General features: G+C 37.1%; 1 protein-coding gene and 1 long non-coding RNA gene across 3 annotated transcripts in view; both read right to left on the reverse strand.

Moving 5' to 3' along the window:
* Positions 1 to 4,598: 4,598 nt before the first annotated feature.
* The window catches only part of LSM14A (LSM14A, mRNA processing body assembly factor), a 48,421-nt gene continuing 33,905 nt past the window's right edge, over positions 4,599 to 19,114 (reverse strand). The window contains exons 5-10 of one of the 2 annotated variants that reach the window (XM_011371843.2): positions 16,475 to 16,651; positions 16,133 to 16,198; positions 13,791 to 13,973; positions 13,517 to 13,688; positions 11,996 to 12,227; positions 4,599 to 6,515 (exon numbers count right to left, since the gene is read on the reverse strand). In XM_011371843.2, coding sequence (XP_011370145.1) covers positions 6,492 to 6,515; positions 11,996 to 12,227; positions 13,517 to 13,688; positions 13,791 to 13,973; positions 16,133 to 16,198; positions 16,475 to 16,651 — 854 coding nt within the window. In that variant the 3' untranslated portion in view covers positions 4,599 to 6,491. The remainder of the gene's footprint in view (positions 6,516 to 11,995; positions 12,228 to 13,516; positions 13,689 to 13,790; positions 13,974 to 16,132; positions 16,199 to 16,474; positions 16,652 to 19,114) is intronic. The other variant, XM_011371844.2, reaches the window with a different exon arrangement.
* LOC111746636 lies at positions 8,065 to 11,989 on the reverse strand. The gene is made up of 2 exons (XR_002783207.1): positions 9,804 to 11,989; positions 8,065 to 9,631 (listed from the first exon to the last, which is right to left on the reverse strand). It is a non-coding gene; the product is annotated as an uncharacterized LOC111746636 (long non-coding RNA).

Below are 19,114 nucleotides of genomic sequence, written 5' to 3' on the forward strand. Positions count from 1 at the left end.
AGGCTAAAAACAGTTACTGAGCAACTGAGTGGTTAGATTACTGTATTTTTAAAAGTTATTTCTTCAGCAAGTAGTTGGAAGATCAAAGTATGGGGTGTCTAAATCCATGATTCAGAGGTGATGCAGTTGAGGTTGATGGACAACGTCCAGGTGTGTGGACAATTTTGGGTGGGCGGGGATGAGGAAAAGGTCACAGGACAAGGAACAGGAAGCAGGGTGTGGGATGGGTCTGGAAGAGTGAACCTCGCAGGCCTATCCTCTATAAGGCCTGCTTACAGGTTTGGCCCTTGGTTGACATCTGGAAACTTGGATTTCAGGAGGGCTTCCACTGTTCCCAGAACTGATAAGAGTGGCACACTGTACCTAAACTGTTTGTACAATGTGGTTCACTTGTCTTACTTCGGGGGGTCTAAGACTTTGGTATGTGCCAAGCAGAAGGTGCCGACATAACCAGCACCCAATCCAAACCTGGGGAAGGGAGTCTCTAATCAGCCTCCCTGGTGGACGACATTCCAAACATGTTGAAACTACACATTGTTGGGAGAACGAAGTACATCCTGTGGGATTCCTTTTGAAATCCCCTCTGAAAGTTTGAGCTTTTTTCCTCCAGACTTTGCCCATTCATCTTTTCCCTTTGCTAATTTTGCTTTGTCTCTTTTTGCTGTAAGAAATCATAGCTATGAGTATGGTTACCTTGGGGACTCCCAACACAGATGGGTAAACCACACAGAAGCTGAAGTCATTTGGAAGGACAGAAGAGGAAGGCAGGTAGCAGGTTTTTCAAGATGATGGGTAGTAATCAGGTCATTAGATGGTCAAATGAGAGGGTCAGATGAGCCTTAACAGAGTATAATAGAGATTTTATCAGAGAGGGGACGGGGCATGGGAACCAAGACCACATCCTGAACATAGGTTTGTAGGGCTAGAAATATTCCGGTGCCACCACTGGGAAGGGTGGTGGTGGGAGCTGTGTCCTTGGGGGTCAAAGGTTAGGCACATAGAGGATTAACCTTGAATTTGCTCTAATATATACATCAGGAGTACATCAGGGTTTTCTGGTACTTTATGGTTAGTAACAAATTATTTGCAGCAGCATGCTCAGGTGGAGTGGCACCACAGTTGGGTACATTGTCTTTCACCATACTCTAAATCCTCAAGAAATGTCAGTGTTCCTCTCACCCACTCTCGGTCTGGCTTCTCTTGCAGAGGAAAAAAACATCGACAGCATTATTTTAACAGCCAAACGCTAGAAATTACCCAAACGTGGCAGAATGGATAACTGTGGTCTACTAACACAATGGAGTATTATACTGCAATGAAAATGAACACTCCACAGCCAAATGCAACAGTATAGTCGTCGCCCACAAATACAATGTTGAGCAAAGCAACTAAACACATAAAAAGTAAATACTGTCTAATTCCATTTACATAAAGAACCAAAACAAGCAAAAGCAATCTATGCTGTTAGAAGTCAGGATAGTAGTTGTCACTGAGGATGCAGGAGACTACTGGGAGTTGTGTGTCAGGGGCTTTGGGGGTACTGTTAATATTCTGCTTTCCAATCTGGGCGCTGGTGACATAGGGAGTTATGATATGTGTACTTTCCTGTATGCATATTATACTTCAAAACAAAAGTGCTACGCAATATACGTGAAAAAATCAAGTTTCACAACATATATCATCAGTACACATACCATAAATCCATTTTTGTTAACTAGCACTTGCCTGTACAGAACACCAGGGAGAACATACACTCACAGTGTTAACAAAGGTTAGGTCTGGGTGGTGGAACTATAGATGATTTTTTTTCTTCTTTTACCTATTTTAAAAAATCTTCTTTAATACTGCCCAGATTCTTTTTGTTATTACTTTTACAAAAACAAAACTACACGTAATTCCACTTTATCAACTACAAACTATAAGACTCCACGCCCACTCCAGGACAAAGAAATGCTGTTAAACACTGGGGAATGGAGCAAAGAACCATCACCCAACCAACCCAGAAAGAAAAAATTTACACAGTACAATTTCAGCACAAGCAAAATCCTGAATCGCAATGTTGGGATTTGCATTCTCATCAACAATCCTGTGTGAGGCTAACACCCCAGGATTATCAGGATTAGGCGAGTACCAGGATTACAGAAGCACACTCCAGACATCTAGTAAACATGTTCCCGTCCTTTGTACCAGGATGGCTGTAAACCATTTACTGGAATTCATTACAATCTGGCCTGGGCCCAGGTTTTTCACACCCCCTCAAGATTGGCATTCTTTGCACCCTCTCCTTCCACTCCCAGACTGCTCTTCAAGACTGGAGGCAAAGGCAAGACTTTCTGGGTCATGAGCTCCTTGCTGGCTGCTCTCAGCTGTTTCTGTGCACCTAAAGTATGAGTCACTCTAAAAAAGCCTCATTTTGAACTAAAATATGCTTTGGTCTCACAGAGCTGCTTTCTTTATAAACCACATCGGACATCAGTGCATTTAAAAGCATTTCCTTAAAACCAATATTATGAACTAGAATCAGATTCAGGTCTATTTTGATATGTTTATGAGCTAATTCTGAGAATATTTTTATCAGTCAGCCAAGTTTGTTAAACATGAACCCCACTGGAATTGAAAAGACACCCATACCATTGGCTCACAGCTCTACACCACATGGAGAACAGAAACCACATTAGATTCATAGTCTTACCACGTGCTCTTGGAGCCAGATCTATAAATGTCTCAAAACCACAAGCTTGCTTTTACTAACACTGTTTCTGGAAAACAGGATAAAAACCTTTCCATCACTCTTCCTCAGAAGTCCGGGATTACCCCTTGAGCAGTGACTGAGACCTATATCCTTAGCTGCCACTGGTCTCTCTAAGCTTCTGCTGCTCAAAGCTATACTCTCCCTTACTTCCTCACTTGACGAACTCGTACTCAAGAGATAGCTCTTCCAAGTTGTTCTTGTGTCTTCATCTTGGGAGAAGCCTAAGGCAGCCTGCTCTGATCAAATCTCACTTAACTTCCTCAGATTCAGGGATTAATGGTGCTACTTTACTTCTCTAAGTTTGATTCCAATTGTATTAATACCCGTCATCTTTAAAAAAGTCAAAACAGGTAAGCTAAGCAGATTGGCGACATCTGAGTTCCTTTAATAAGAGTTCACCTTATACTGTGACACTCTCCCCACTGTCAGTTTAAACCAGCTTATGGTTTCTAAACTACTAGGGCCAGAGTATCTAGCAACACTAAATCCAGACATGATTAGATCTGAGCCGTGAACACGGGCTTGCAGGAGCAGCTTCTCTTTCAGGCAGATAACCCAGAGGCAGGGACAACAGCCATGTAAAATTGAGACACAGACACAACACACACCCATTTCCTGTATGCTAGAAATAAAAAACTCTTTACTCACAGCAGCCAACCCCTGGAGGAAACTTAAGTCTCAATCTCCCCGTTTCCCCCAGATTCTGTCCTGCAGAAATGCACCCCCTTCCACTCAGTCCTTTCCTTTTCTTTGTGCCCAACACGACCTGGATGTATTGGATTTGGAAGGTTAGGAAATGAAAAAATAATCCTACTGAGAACACTTCACCAAGGGCCATAAAGAAGGGGGTTAGATTAGATTAACCAGCTGTGATGCTTTGAAACTCTCTCAACTTGGCTAATCAATCAGAACTATCTTGTGCAACTTAAGAGTGATTCCTGGGCCCCACCACAGAACTTCAGAATCAGACTCGCTAGGTGTGGGGCATGGGAATTTGTACTTTATAAAAAAAAAAAATGCTCCTCGAATGATTCTGATAAGATCTGTGAACCACCAAGAGACAACTGGATGGAATGGTAATGGGTTTCCAAAATGCTAACAGTGCTACTGGAAGTAAGGTTCCTTCATACCTGTCTTTCCATGTCCCATGTCAAGTAAGGTTAGTGTTTTTGAAAACCTGGGGAGGGAAAAATTAATTCCCCACTCACTTTCCATGTGGAGGATATTCAGTTATTATTTCTCAAAGTGGAAGGGCCACTGCTACATTTTGGGTTGGATAACAGATTACGTGGCAATGTCCTGCTGAGTGTAGGAATTTTACTATCTCTGACCCTTACTCTTAAATGCCAGCGCTGGTCCCTTGTCACTGTGACAACCAAAAATACATCCTCTCACATTCTTAAATGTTCCCAGGATGTCAGTTCAACCCCTGATTATGAGCCACTGAGCTGGGTTAACATTCCTAAACTCTCTTCCAGCCCATCACATTAAGTCCTGCTTTTGGAGGGAGAAATGCTCTACTCAAAAGGTGAATTTAGAAGTCAGCCCCTCTCCCCTCTTCTGTACCTGCCTGCCTACAGAGGGCACATGCCAGCACGATATGTCCTTGGCTGTCTCCTCATGTCCCAGATTTTAACTTTGGTGTGGTTTGTACTCTAGAGGGGGAGAAAGGGGCTTTCTACCTTTACCTAAACATCTACAACAAGAAATAAATCTCAGAAAAAGAGAAATTAATCTAGTTATTTTAAGAAATATAAACATGACCATAAGTCCACTCTGACATTTTAAAGATGCCTCATTATGCTTCTTTCTATTAAGAAAATATTACTGTTTAAAGAGAAAGAACTTTGACAAACATTTTTTTATTGAAGAATTTTATTCTGTCTCAGAACAAAAACCTTGCTTTAATATTTAAGGTGCACTGCAGGTATGCCATGCTGCCAGTTATTATTGGGGCACTAAATGCCCTAGTCAGTGACCCAGACGGCTTGGAAAACGCATGAATTCATACTTTCAGAGCATGTAGAACTGGTATTTACAGTTTTTCTTCTTGAAATCAGCCCAGGACATCTCCAACAGTCTACATAGGTATTGCCATAGCACTTGCTTTGATGTTCAGAATGGCTCAGAAATGTGTTCAATATCATGATTTGTGGGTCCTCCGAAAGGTTTTGTTGTTAACATGCAAGCAAACAGTATTAAACAATATTATCTAAATTATGGCTGCCAAGTACTGAAACTTAATAATGAAACCAAATTACAAAACATTTTCTTGTAGAGCTATACAAAAGATATAAAATTAAACTTAAAAATATCAACCATCTTTAAATATTCCAATTCTCCTACAGTGCAGTTTTCCATATCTTTATCACTACTGAATAGTTTAAGGAGAAAGTTAACAAAAATCAAGAGATAAAAATATTTAAATCTTTGGATCCCTTTACTCCATGGCCTTCACAAAAACACAAAAGTGGCCAGATTTCCCCCCCCCTATAGCTTAAAATATCAAAAAGATTTACTAGTAATTTATAATTAGCAATGAACTCTATACTGAGCCATTTGTGGGTCATAGGCCCAAGGACCAGTGTTATGATATATCATAGGTTGCCAAAATAAATTCTAACACGCTGAATCCTCTTGAAATTAATGGAATGAGTCCAACTCATCCTGACAAAATTCCAGGCGTATCAGGAAGAAGAGGTTAATTGATGCCTAGTTTTATTGTCTTAAAAAGGGGGGGGCGGTACTTATTTGAAAATACAGTTAAGTACATTCTTATCTATGATTATTTACATTCATATACTGAAAATATCTATTATTTGGACGAATTCTGTGATATGCCATTTACAACAAAATGAAGTTCTTACAATGAGCATGAGTAATTTATTCTTTTTAGATAATGAAAGAATGTATCAAATCTTCATTTGTGTTCCAAATGTTAAAAAAAAAAACACAAAAAACTTAAGCCTGGAAAGCTATGAAAAAAAGACCCACCCATAGCTCTGCTCCTCAGCACATCAACTTTTGCAAGGACACATTATGTTTGCTGACTTTAAAATGTTTATTCTTTAAAAAATTAGTTGCTTTTTATACAGCTATACAAAGTTCTTAATGTTTCTTTGGCAATGGAATATAATGGAATTTTACAACTATATAAAAAAGTTACCTTTGCCTAAGAAACAGTATTTACTGTGTGTACAGAGCTGACTGACAAAATTCTCTACCATCCAGCACCCTAAATGACGAAATAAGCTACCTCAAAAAGAATATTACAGGATTTCCAAAAAGAAAGGGCAAAAGACACACACACACACGCGCACACACACACACACACACACACACACACAAAACCCTCAAAACACAGTATCACGGCCCTATCTGCAGGCAACTTGCAATAATTGCCAAATACAATTTAGTGATAAGAAAAATCCTTTCAGTGATGAAAAAATACTTATAAGTCCCATTGAAGTACTGCTTTAGTTTAATTATACATAAGAATTACTTAACCTTCTGCTATTCCAAATATATTTAATGCTCATTTTTAAAGATGAGCCATCCCCCCGCCCCCAATGTAACTGCATCGTATCTTTGAAATTAAGCAGAAAAACAAACAAAAAAACCCAGTGCTGGTGACAAATATACAGCAAATTCACTTCTTCATTCTTGGTAAAGACTGAAACCAACTCTCAGGACCATGAAGAGCTAGAAATTCACCTATCTTCAAAGACTTGTTTGTAGACTACGCGGCAACTTTGTTGTCTTTCTAAAAAGGAAAGAAAAATTAGCTCATGTGTCAGATTATTGGTTAATTAATAAATATTTCTTTTTAATCTGCTTCAGTTTATTTTCCACTACCTTTAAACATACCTATCTTTTACTTTTATGTACAAATCTGTACCACTGATTTCTAGGAAACACTTTTTACTACTTCCACTCCCTGTAGGAGCTCATTATTTGTTAAGTGCATTTTTCTACTTGGTGGAGTTTAAAGCAGTGGTGTTGTGAGTTAGGCTGGTCCCAGCAAGAAGGCCTACTTAAGATACAGGCATACCCCACCATCTTTGACTGCCATCCAAATAATCTTTAAAAACAACATACTAGTCCGTCAAACTCATCAAATACAACCAACAATACATTTTGGAAGAAGATTAATAAAATCCCTAAGTCTTTGATGTCTTTACTCGGTAATAAAATATCCAGACAGTAAAATAACATTTCTCTCCAAAGTTTTATGCCAGAAGAAAGCAATGATTTAGAAATTAATTTTAAAGGATAACTTTTAAGTTTGAAATAAATTCTAAAAATCACAGAGTTGACTGGGAAATATAAAAAAGTAACCAGGGAGAAAGCAGTAAAAATCTCAGGGAGCCTGTAGCTTTCCAGAGAGACTAACCCTAAACTAAAGGCCATTTTCCTCAGACTACTTGCTACACATATCTTTTTCTGCTGATGCTCACCATTAGAAATACACACTTCCTATGTTAATCTCAACTTTATCTGTGTGTATACAACACCAAACCATTCGTACAATGTTATTAAATTAGAATACATGTGGCATGGTGTAAATTGGTGCAGAAAGAAATAAGCTGAAGATGATCCTGCTGTCTGCCGTTCCCCATCGAAGCCAACCTTCACATGCCCATTTTTTTTTTTTACCTTTCAGAAAGCTGTTCAATCAATCCAGACCTTTTAGGGTCCAAAAGTTGTGGTTTTCTGAAAGGTAAAAAAAAAAAAAAAAGGCAGCAAGAGAGGGAGAGATGGAAATGAGGAGAGAGAAGGGAAGAGGGGCAGACAGGTAGAGGAAAAGAGGGGTGGAAAGGAGAGAGAACCATGCTGAGTCACTTTGGACGTCTCATTGTCTCTGGACCCTCTCTGAAGGAACATAGACTCAAATGGAAAGCAATCTGTCTCATCCACCCTGGTGGCTTAACCTCTTAGCAGCAACATATAAAATAGCTGGCTGCCCACTTATTATTCTTTGCCTGCTCCCCATTCCCACTCCCCCCCACAAAAAAAAAAAGAAAAAGAATGCACCATAGGACCAAACTTACCACAACTTTGTGTTTCTAATATTATCCTTAAGGAAAATTGGGCTGGAAGTCAAAGAGAGTAAGTTTTGCCTTTATTAGCTTATACCCAGAATCAAGACGGTTAGCCTGTCTGGGTCCTATGTATTGGGGGTAGGCTGGGAGAAAGCTTCTAGTTTGGCTGGTATTTTTAAAGAGTTCTAAAACTCGATGATCCTATCTTACCCATGTTTTCATTAAACAACCAAGCTGCTTATGCTCACTCCAAAACTGTAACGATTCATGCCGAGAGACCACAAAGAACAAAGCCAACCATTACGTGAACAATGCTGCAAATGCCACCGACATCCACCTCTGAGAAGTTATTAGATGTTGTTTCAGAAATGAGCTTAATCCCTGAAGGTAAATCTCCTTTAGTATAGCAATCACTCATTATTTCTACCTTTAAAGGTGCCAGATGGTACGATTTAGAAGGCACAGGCTGCTTAGAAGGTCGGGCTCTCACCGCAGACAGAAGGGTCCATTCAACTTTGAAATGGACAATCAAGGGCTAGCCACACTGATGGCCCTTAGGCCTCATTGAAGGCTAAAGTAGCGCATTCCTAATCAACATGTTAAGCACTTGCTTCAAGCCCATTATGGCTCCATGCTGGGCAAGGTGTTTTGGTGGAAAGAAAAGCAGAATACATATTCATTAATGCCAAGAGGCTTCCATCTAGTTGGCAATACGGAACAAAACAAAACACATGTAAAATGTATGCTGATGAAAGCAGATACCACAGAAGGTGAGAAAAAGAAGATCAGTGGAAGAAGGAAGAGAAGTTTCTAAGGACAGAGAAACCCTTGCGCAAGACTGTGAAGGGTAAGTGAAGGGAGCCCTGCCTTTTAGTGGTGTCTAACTTCCCGTCGGACTATGAGAAGGCTGGGACTGTGTCTGTTCTGCTTACCACCAACGCCCAGCATGTGCTTAGCATACAGGAAGAACTCAATATACTTGGTCAACGAACGAGGTTAGAGTTGGAATCAAGCACAGTGCGCATAAGAGGTGACCATGAGTCAACTTGCTTAAATCAAGCAAGTTAAACAGTAATGAGAAATGGGGCTAGATATATCAAGGGGGACCCTTGTAAGAAGAGGAGGCAGTGCAGCGTCACAGAACCTTTTAACCACCAGGGCAACGTCAGAGGGGCCAGTGAATCTATCACTCCTTGAAACACTCAGCCAGAGTTTCGACTGTCAGGGATATACTTGCAGATAAAGACTCATGCAGACGACCTCTATGATGCATTGTAATTCTGCAATATATGTGATAGAGGTTTTTAACTAAAGGCTCAAAATTACTGAACAGTGAGACATAGCTTCAAAATAAATGTTTGCATCAATAAGTACATGTACCATGCACCCAGTGGTTACTTAAAGATTAGGTAAAGTGAAGTAACAGTTCAGTCTTCTACAGACATGAAAGCTATTTTTTCAAATATCTTAAAAATTATGAAGAATGTGCATATTCTGTATGTTTAAAAGGGTAGAGTTAAACTAATAGTTTGAAGTTATAGGGAAAAAGATTTTCACTCAAATTGTGTGCTATGTCTGTGAAATCCAAATAATTAGAGCATCCCTTGGCTGGGATGGATGCTCTCGGGAAGAGTAGGCCCCCAGCTCCTGAAAGGGTCACTACAGAAGAGGTTTACAGTTTGGCCAGGAGGTCAGGCCTCTCAGATGCTTTCCAGCTCTCAGACTTCAATGATCATTTAAAGGCATATCTGAGATAAAACTGTGCAACTTGCTTCCCACAAATGTCAAAACTGAGGGCCTGAAAGGTTTAATGACTCAACTGAGGTCATACTAGCAACTAATTTCTTGTAAGTACTCACATTTGTGTTTGCACTCCCAGATGTGCTTAAGCATGTCTGTGTGCACTCACACATGCATGTTCATGTATTTCTCTTTTTCTCTTTCACTACCCCTTCCTCCCTGTCCTTTCCCCCTTCCCTTTGTGAGCATGTCAGTTCATAGCCTCTGACCAGTTCTAAAATTCTCATTGGGACTCAAGTCTAATTTAAATGTACTTTCCCTCAAACCAAACTGCTTCAATGTAATTTTCAACATGGAGTTGTCAGAGGTTCTTCAATAGGTAGCTGATATGCCTGAAGCGAGGTAAAGGGAGGCTGAAAGTCTGGAGACCAATCTATGGGTTACTGTGATAGCTGGCAGGGACATGTCAAAGGAATGAATGCGGTGATATGGAAATTATAAGGCCATGACATGGATACCTTCACCATCCGGGACACAAAAAGAAAGGTATACTATTAGCCAATGCAAACACTCAGAGGAGGCTGAGATGATGCGAAGGCAAGATGACGATGAGGTCATTCTGAGGAAGGTTAAGTTGAAATTGATCACAGAACACAAAGCAGGTGAAGATAGAGAAATATAGGTGGAAGCAAACAAGATCCAGGCTGAAAAACTGGTCAGAGGCTATGAACTGACATGCTCACAAAGGGAAGGGGGAAAGGACAGGGAGGAAGGGGTAGTGAAAGAGAAAAAGAGAAATACATGAACATGCATGTGTGAGTGCACACAGACATGCTTAAGCACATCTGGGAGTGCAAACACAAATGTGAGTACTTGCAAGAAGCAGTAAAGTGAATGTTCCAAGCAGAAGGATGGGGTAAAAAGGTCCTGAGATAGGAATAAGCTTGTCACTAAACAAGAGGAAGAGGGCCTACATATCTGTGGCAGAGTAAATGAATAAAAGGGAGTCTCACTAGCAAAAGGACTTGAGACAGCACTAGACTCCTAGCCTGGAGAAGCAGGCACATCATGAAGCGCCTTATATGCTGTGTTGAGGAACATGTGTTGATTGTATAAAAAAAAATGTTAAGAGTATTAAAAAACAAACTCCAAGTTTGGTGGGTGGTCATCAATGTCAAATACTACAGAGGAGGATAAGGGCAAATATTTGTGAAAAAGTTACTGACTTGTGTAAGCAAAATGTCACTGACAAGGGCAGTAATAAGAGCAGTAACAGTGACAAGTAAAAGGCATTTTCCAGTTACTAAGACATAGTGTCCCAGATGGAATGGCAATTTTGCAAGTTAGAAGTCCTGAAGCTCCACCAGGCCACCATGGCTAGACAGTCTGATCTAATGACTTGAGGCTAATTTTCAGCAATCTTGACTGTGATGAGACAATATCAAAGGCATCAAAATGAACAGACCAGACCTAAAAGCCACCAACACTGATACTTCAAGAGGGGATCTCAACAATGGCCAATTTTAAATACTGGACCATGCAATTTCTGCAAGTACATCTTTATGGTTTCAGCTGCCCTTTGCAATTCTGAGCAGACCTCTTTATGTGGAGATTTTGATCCTTTCTGTGATTATATACCTTCCTCTCTACTTGCCCTGAAAATCAATAAACTAGGATAGTGACACTGACTTAATTTATAGACTCCTTTAAATAAATAACACATATAAACATACTATACAGATCTATACAATTTTCTAGCAGAGGTTCCTAAATGTCAATATATCATGAGATTTTCCAAGACCAGAGCAAAATAAGAAAACCAGGGAAAATGTCGTTGAGTTTTCCTAAAACTAAATTAAGAGCACTGACTCAGGAACAAATTTACTAGGTCCAAGACCCAGCATCATCACTTACTAGCTGATCTAGGACAAGTTATTTAATATTTGTTTACATAATTCCTCATTTGTAAAGTGAGAATTAAAAAAAAGAACTTATGCCACTGAGTAAGGTTTAAGTTAATATGTGAAAAACATTTAGAACAATGCCTACTACATGCAATATTATACATGTTAACTGCTATAATCATTTTTAAAATAATGCCTTTAGTGATTCCCCGTGTCTCCAACAATAAAAAATAATTTAAAAAGAGGAAATAAAAAAAAGAAATAACCCTAAGTCAATCTCTAATAGTTTTTTTTTGGGAAAAATTTTACCAGTCCTTGAAATCTAAAATCATGGTTCTATAATAAAAAGGTAAAAAATATCTCATTTCTATCCCTTAATTCCTCCAACTGAATTTTTTTAAAAAAATTGGATTTAATAGCCAAGTAGTTACTGCTCCTTAAAATTACATCAATATCCTAATTAGATCAAAATGAAAGTTATATAAATGACCTAAAGATATTTACCCAAAATAAAAGTAAAAACATTTTGAGTTTTATGAAAAACATGTAATACTTACCCTATATTCAAAATCTGCAAACTCCCTGCCTCCACGACCTCCTCTGAATCCACCACGAAATCCTCGAGGGGTGGTGAAGGTACCACCTCTGCCACCACCACGCCCTCGGCCACCACGGAAACCAAGACCTCCTCTGCCTCTGTACCCTCCACGGCCACGGTTAGGACGAAGTGGGATTCCAAATGTTTCAGCATTTAATCTTCTTTCTTCAGCCCAGGTTGGTCTCCGTTCTCTGTTATAAAAATAAGTAATCTATATCAAGTTTTAGCAAAACTATGTAGCACTAATTTTCAAATTAAGGCTAAATAATTACTATAGATCAAATAAAAATAAGTGCCTTGTCTAAGTTACCACAAGCTGTCCATGGTAATATGTTCCTATAATAGTCTGTTAAATTTCATGTGAAAATATGACTGATATTAGATTCTTGCAAATACAGTTGATAAAACCAAGGAACACGATAGCAGCTCCAATATAATAGGGATTCAGATATAATGATATTGGCAAGTAACGCCACCCTCCACTTAACCTCAGTGGAAGAGAAGGCAAAGCCAGGGAAGGAAACCCAGTCTCAGGACGCTGGGAGGAGGAGAAGGGCAGCACTGAGTCCCCAGTATGATCCTGGCCCAATCCCTGGACCTGATGCCTAAAGCATCAGGACTGAACTGTTGCGCTGCTGCTGTCCTAGAGCCCAGACGATCACAGGGCTCACAATCATTCCCACCTATGTTTAAAGTGAAGTAGACAACTGCCACCAGGTGGCACTAAACTGCAGCCAGGAGGACAATTTGTATTAGGCAGCAGAAACCCAGAACTCTTTAGTGTGTTATGTTGGGTCCTTTAATTAAATTAACCTGACACTTTCCTGGATCCACATTTACTGAAGTGTGGCAGAGTTTTACTGTATCAGCAAACTTCAAATGCAACATTAGCACTTTTGGCCCTGACTTTATTTGAACTACATTGTAGAAAGGTAAAGTAAAAGGTGTTATTTAGATGTTAGATGAATGTTTAATTATTTATTTCAAATGTGAAGTTTTTTAGCATTTTATTAATAGTTTCAAGTATACAGTACATTGGTTAGCCATTTATACAGTTTATGAAATGATCCCCCCAATTACTCTATCACCTCTCTGGCTCTACACAGAGCCATTACATTACTGCTGACTGCATTCCCTATGCCCTGCTCCCCATCTCTGTGACCGCCTATCAACTACTAGTTTGTACTTCTCCAATCCTTCACCCATTTCTCCCAGTCCCTTAACCCCCACCCCTCTGGCCACAGATTGTCCTCTATATTTGTGAATGCAACCCTAAACAAAAGTATATGGCTATTTCTTCTTTTTAAGGAATAATATCTTTTAAAATTTTAGTATAATTATTTTCTTTTAGCAAAATAAAACATTAAAAAATGAAGCCATTATGTATTTTTAAGTATTCATTAAACTCTGAATTTATAAGAAAGAAATCACTCCACATGTCAACTTCCTAAGAGCTTAAGAGCAGCTTAGAAAACTGTACCTATTGTCATCACAGGAAATATTATCAAAGAAGGACTTAGTTTTGTCATAATAGCAATTAGGTCCAAGTGGATCTTCTTCATCTGCATTTCCTTCACTGTTTTGGGTATCAACTCCTGAGTCTCCTTTATCTTCACCATTTACAGGCTTCTCCTGTTTCTCAAGTTTATCTTCTAATGAAAAACAAGCACATACCACAAAAGTCAAGACTTGTACTAAACTCTGGTAATTCAAATAAATAAAAGTAATTTCTGAGTCGAAAAATGAAAATTCACCTTTCAATTTAAGTTTATTATGAAACTCTCTGTCGATTTCTTCTTTGTTAAATTGTGCATTTGCACTTTCGAAGTCAAAGTCTTTCTCAAATTTCATAGGACCATCTCGTCGAATACCGAATCTTCCCCTGCCACCTCGATGACCCCCACGCCCTCTCCTTGGAGCTGAAGAAGCACCTGGAACTATGTTAATAAAAAAGAATAAGCTGGTTTTGGACAGAAGCCATTATTGTGGTTTTTATAGTAGTCAACAACAGAAATGCTTATAAGTATCTACATATTACTATATTTGTATTTTTTATATAAAAAAGAAATGAAGTTTCCCTAACAATATATAATAGACTAACAATAGCATGCATAAAATTTACAAATAGCCCAAATTAAATTTATATTTATACATACACTCATATATGTATACAACCAACCAATCTGGGAGACTTCTGTTCTAAATTGCTATGTCCTTCCTGAGGGTAGGGTCTTTCTTTTGCTCAAATCCCTTATACTTATAAAGTGTCAAACACATAGTAGGCTTTCAAAATTTAGGAAGCCTTTTACAGAAAGGATCACAGGAACCAATATTTATAGTAAGATAAATAAATGAACACTAATCAGAACAAACTGCAAGGAAGGAGGTGTTATTTCCTCATCACGATAGCACAAGACAAGAAGCACCAGGTGTCAACCACTCTAACCATTTCCCACTCCCTCTTTATCATCTTCCTCTAAATGAAACCATATTATTCAAGTCTTCCTGTAGCTATTCTTTCTCTACAATACACAATGACAGGATTTATAAGGTATGATAAAGCAGTACCAAAGCAGCACGAATTATAGTGAAAACCTGAGAACCCAAATATCCAACGCAAGACTAATAGTTAAGAAAAAAACAAAAGAGGAATATAGAATAGTATTAGATGTGAATTAACAGAAACATACAGAGCACAATGCAGTATGAATTCTATGATTATAATTATGTGTAATGTTTAGTATATAGTGACAAAGGTCAGAAGTGACTACAGAGTAACAGGTTTGTGTTCACTAAAGTTTGGCAAACTGTAAGAGTTTGAGACAACGAACCACAAAAACCCACCACAGCATATCCAGACACTTAAATCTAGATAAACAGGAGGTTTAACACATTAAACTTTATTATTAAAAATGCCTTGGCCACAAGCCAGGAAGTAAAATGTAACCTTTCTGTCTTTTTTAAAAAAAGTTAAGTATAGTCTATATCTGTAAAAGAAAAAAAATCTAAAAGAATATCCACTGTTGTTAATGAACCTCTGGGGGATGAATTTCAAAGGGCAGTGAAAGATACTAAATCAAACCAGAAATTATGTACCCTTTGGCACATAGCACATATAAAAATGTACAGGACAAATGAAGTGTTTAAACATTTAAAATATATCTATCTTTCAAAAATTAAGTGAAAGACCACTTTCCAATTATTATCTAAGTAAGGTGATTATAGGCGATTATATTGCCTTTATTTTTTAATTTGGGAAAGTTTTAAATTATAATTTATCCTCTGCTAATAAGTTAGAAAATATTAATAAAATGAATGAATTTGGGGTATTACTGATTACAAAACAGATAAAGTATAAAATCTTATTAAATCAATAATAATGAAAGAAAGTTAAAGTTCTTGAATATACTTCAAAAAGGGCTCAGGGCTATTTTAATAAAAAAACTCCAAAATTTTAAGGTACAGATAACTCCATTCTTAAAAGCACAGAAAACAATGAAAACAATTTTATAACATGAAACTGAAAAACATAAAGAAGTACAAAAGAAGAAGCCATACAATGTGTACAAATCCTACTAGCAGATAACATTCAAGAATATATTAAAAGACAATCACTTACCATCAAATAAAGTTTATTCCAGAAATGTAATGATGATTAAAAAAAACTTTAAAAATAATTACACATACACAAAAAACCTGAAAGAATATTACAGAGTGGTCTTACATGCCCATCACCCACCCAGTCTCCTCTCGAAAGCTAACATTTTAGTTAACTACTGTACATTAATAAAACCAGGAAATTGACCCTGGCACAATATAATGTACACTATAGATCTTGTTCAGATTTCAACAGTTTTTGCATGTACTCATTTTTTGGTAGTCTTTATGTACAGTTTTATGACATTCTGCCACATACATAGATCTGCACAACTACCACCAAAAAAATAAGATAAAAAATTGTTCTCTTACTACAATGAAATTCCTCTTAATATAAGTCACCAACCCCTGCCATTTTTTTTATAGTAAATATGTACCACACATTTCAAATGTTCTATTGAGAAGCATAAAATATGGCTTTCAGATCCAAGTAACTCACCTATTTGTCTCTTGCTGTCATTTCTGAGTTGCTCATTTTCTGGTCTTGAAACTTTGTGTACTTCAGCTATAGAAGACATATAAAGTGACAAATTAAGACATAATCAACAACTTCTGTAAAGTTAGAAATGAGGGGGAAAAAAAACCCCAAAACAAACCCCCCAAAATCTATACCCCCACCACCATCACTACTTTGAGCCAGATTTGACAGACTGTACATTCTATTAAGTTCAGTTTAAACCTTCTAGGATCATTCATAAAAAGTATATCTTTTTAATGAAAATAAGGTGAATGGAAAATGTCGATGAGTCAATTAAGGAATAGTAAATAGCTAAATTTCTACCTCGCCTGTGCTCTTGATTCTCTATTGCTTTTTGGCTGGTAGATGGTAAAGGCCTGGTTGATACAGGGCTCCTTCTCCCAACAGGTGCTGGAGCAGGTAAGTGGGCCGAGGCGGTCTGTACTGCTTGTTCCATGGTTGGGCTTTTTCTCAAAGGGTCTAACTGAGGGCTTGAACGACCTAAAACGTAACCAAAAGATAAGAAACTACCCTATCTTTTGGGGATTTAAAAATAACCTAGACCCTAAAAAAAATCTAGTTTTATTTCTAGCAATTCAAATCCTTAGCACAAATTTGAATTCATCTACTTATTAGACCAGAATTTAAAACTAATTATCTTTAGTGGGTTGGTCACAGGGGTAAAAACAAAAGAATCCCCAAACAAAAAACCCCAAACAAACAAACAAAACTCTGGAATTTTATCTGTATTTCCACCTAGTGAAATAAGGTTTAAAAATAAGTTTTTCAAAATTGCTGTCTGGTACAAGATTCCCCAGGAATATTATCTAAGATTGTGCTGTGGGTCAGATGCAGGCTTTCTCCAGTAACAACAACCATAAGATTCTATTGATAACTTTAGCTATCACTTCCAGAGGCTTTTAACATTTTTAGTACATTCTAAAGATATGTCTAAAGTGATAACTTTATACATATATAGGTATTATCTCCATTAAATTTCTTTTATGAAGGAAATAAAGAATTAAAAAATTAGGTGAAGTTCTTCAACACTGTGTGGGCTTGGGTAATTAAACATTAACACTAAAAAGCCAGCATCAAATAACACCCTTCAGATCATAACACAGTAGCGATACTTATTCCTTGCCATTTGACAGATTTCTTGGGAAGATTTTGCTCAATATAGGCTTTGTACTTATAAATTCCAATTTTCCTTTTATGAGGCTAACACCTGCTCACAGTATAAACAGAAGAATATAACACTGGGTGTCCTCATCATACTTTTTGTCCCTACAATGTTTGCGGTAAATCTCTGGTTCAAGGTGCTCTCATGTCACATGATATTGTACCAAAATGTTTTGCTTTAAAAAATTATGCTCATTTCATGTAAAAAAAAAAAAAAAAAAAATCCCCCAAATGCTGAAAATGTCACTGCCCACCTGTGCATATTTGCACAGGCTCCAAACAACTGGAGTACTGGTGAGTGCTGACAAAGCATTGGTGGTTGTGCACCAGATGATTCAGGGACCATTTATTAGTAATAGTCCCCAAGTTCATGGTTATCTAAAGTACACATCTGCAAATGTGTATTTCCATTTCCAGCCATTAATGCCAAATTTTACTTGGCCATTAATAGAAACACTGTAATTTCCGCATTTATTATAATGGGAAATCATGGTGGTTTATGTAAGTTTTGGCTAATAAGATATTTTGTAATCACTATCACCTTATAAAGAAATTTAATTTATAAAACGAGTGTTAAGTTTTTTGAAAAGACTAGTTTAGTTAGTTTTACAATACTACATTAAATAATCTTATTAAAGTTCATAAAATTTACTTCAGGCTTTTCTTTGAGAAAAGATCCTATGACTCACAACTATTGCAGAACCACAACTAACAGGGCAATCACAGCAAGTAACAACTCACTTGCGTACTTTAAAAACCTTTGTAATTGAAGTCAACTAGTCATGATGTCAATTTTGTTATAAATAGGAGAATATAGGCAATACTAAACATATTATTAGGAATAAACAAAATCTATTTCAATATAGTAAAAACATACCCTTTGAGCTAGCTTCACATTCTTAACACAATTAAAAGAAAATCCTAGGTGTTTTAATTTTGTAAAATTCAGAAATTTTAGTTGGCTAAATTAAAATGCAGATTCCCAGGTCTTCTCTGCCATTACTTTATACATATAATTTTCTTCTAATAAATATGTACTTAAAATGTTTTAAATATTATTTAAAATTTAGTTTAGTTCTAAGTATGAGGGAAGAAATCTAGTCATTTTCCTCAAATGATCAAGCAGTTGTCTGTTCCAACATCATTTACAGCATAGCTAGCCTTTCTCTAATTTAAAAATAGTATCTTTATCATATGCTAATTACTTATTTATACTTGGGTTTGTTCCTGACTTTTGTTCCATTCACTTCTGAATTTATTCCTACACTGCTTTATTTTATGCATACTTTATTATTGAGTAGGAAAGCCCTATCGGATTACTTTTATTTTTCACATGTCTAACTATACTTCCGCATGTATTTTTAAGATAGTTTGTATATGTTTTATTAAGTTCTTATACCACTTGATTTGGATTTATTGAAAGTACAATCAATTTAATGAGAAGTAAAGCTTTACTTTTTTATAATACTTTGCTTCTTTATAATACTTTCTTTTTATCTAGGAATAAAATGTTTCTGACTATATTATATTTTATGTCCTATTACATTTTGTATTTTCATCAGTGTTCATGTTTCTTCTTATGTATTTCATATATAATTTTTTTGATTTTACCAGCTAATTTATTATTATTATTTTAAATTTATTTTTTTATGGTGACACTGGTTAACGAAATCTAGTAAGTTTCAGCTGTATGTTTTAACCGTAAGACATATGTATATTTACAGTGTGTTCACTTCTCATAGTTATATTTCTTTCTGTCACTACACATTTGACTTCTTTTAC

The sequence above is a fragment of the Pteropus vampyrus genome, unplaced genomic scaffold (genome assembly GCF_000151845.1).
Source record: "Pteropus vampyrus isolate Shadow unplaced genomic scaffold, Pvam_2.0 Scaffold196, whole genome shotgun sequence".
In the NCBI taxonomy this organism is placed as follows: Eukaryota; Metazoa; Chordata; class Mammalia; order Chiroptera; family Pteropodidae; genus Pteropus; species Pteropus vampyrus.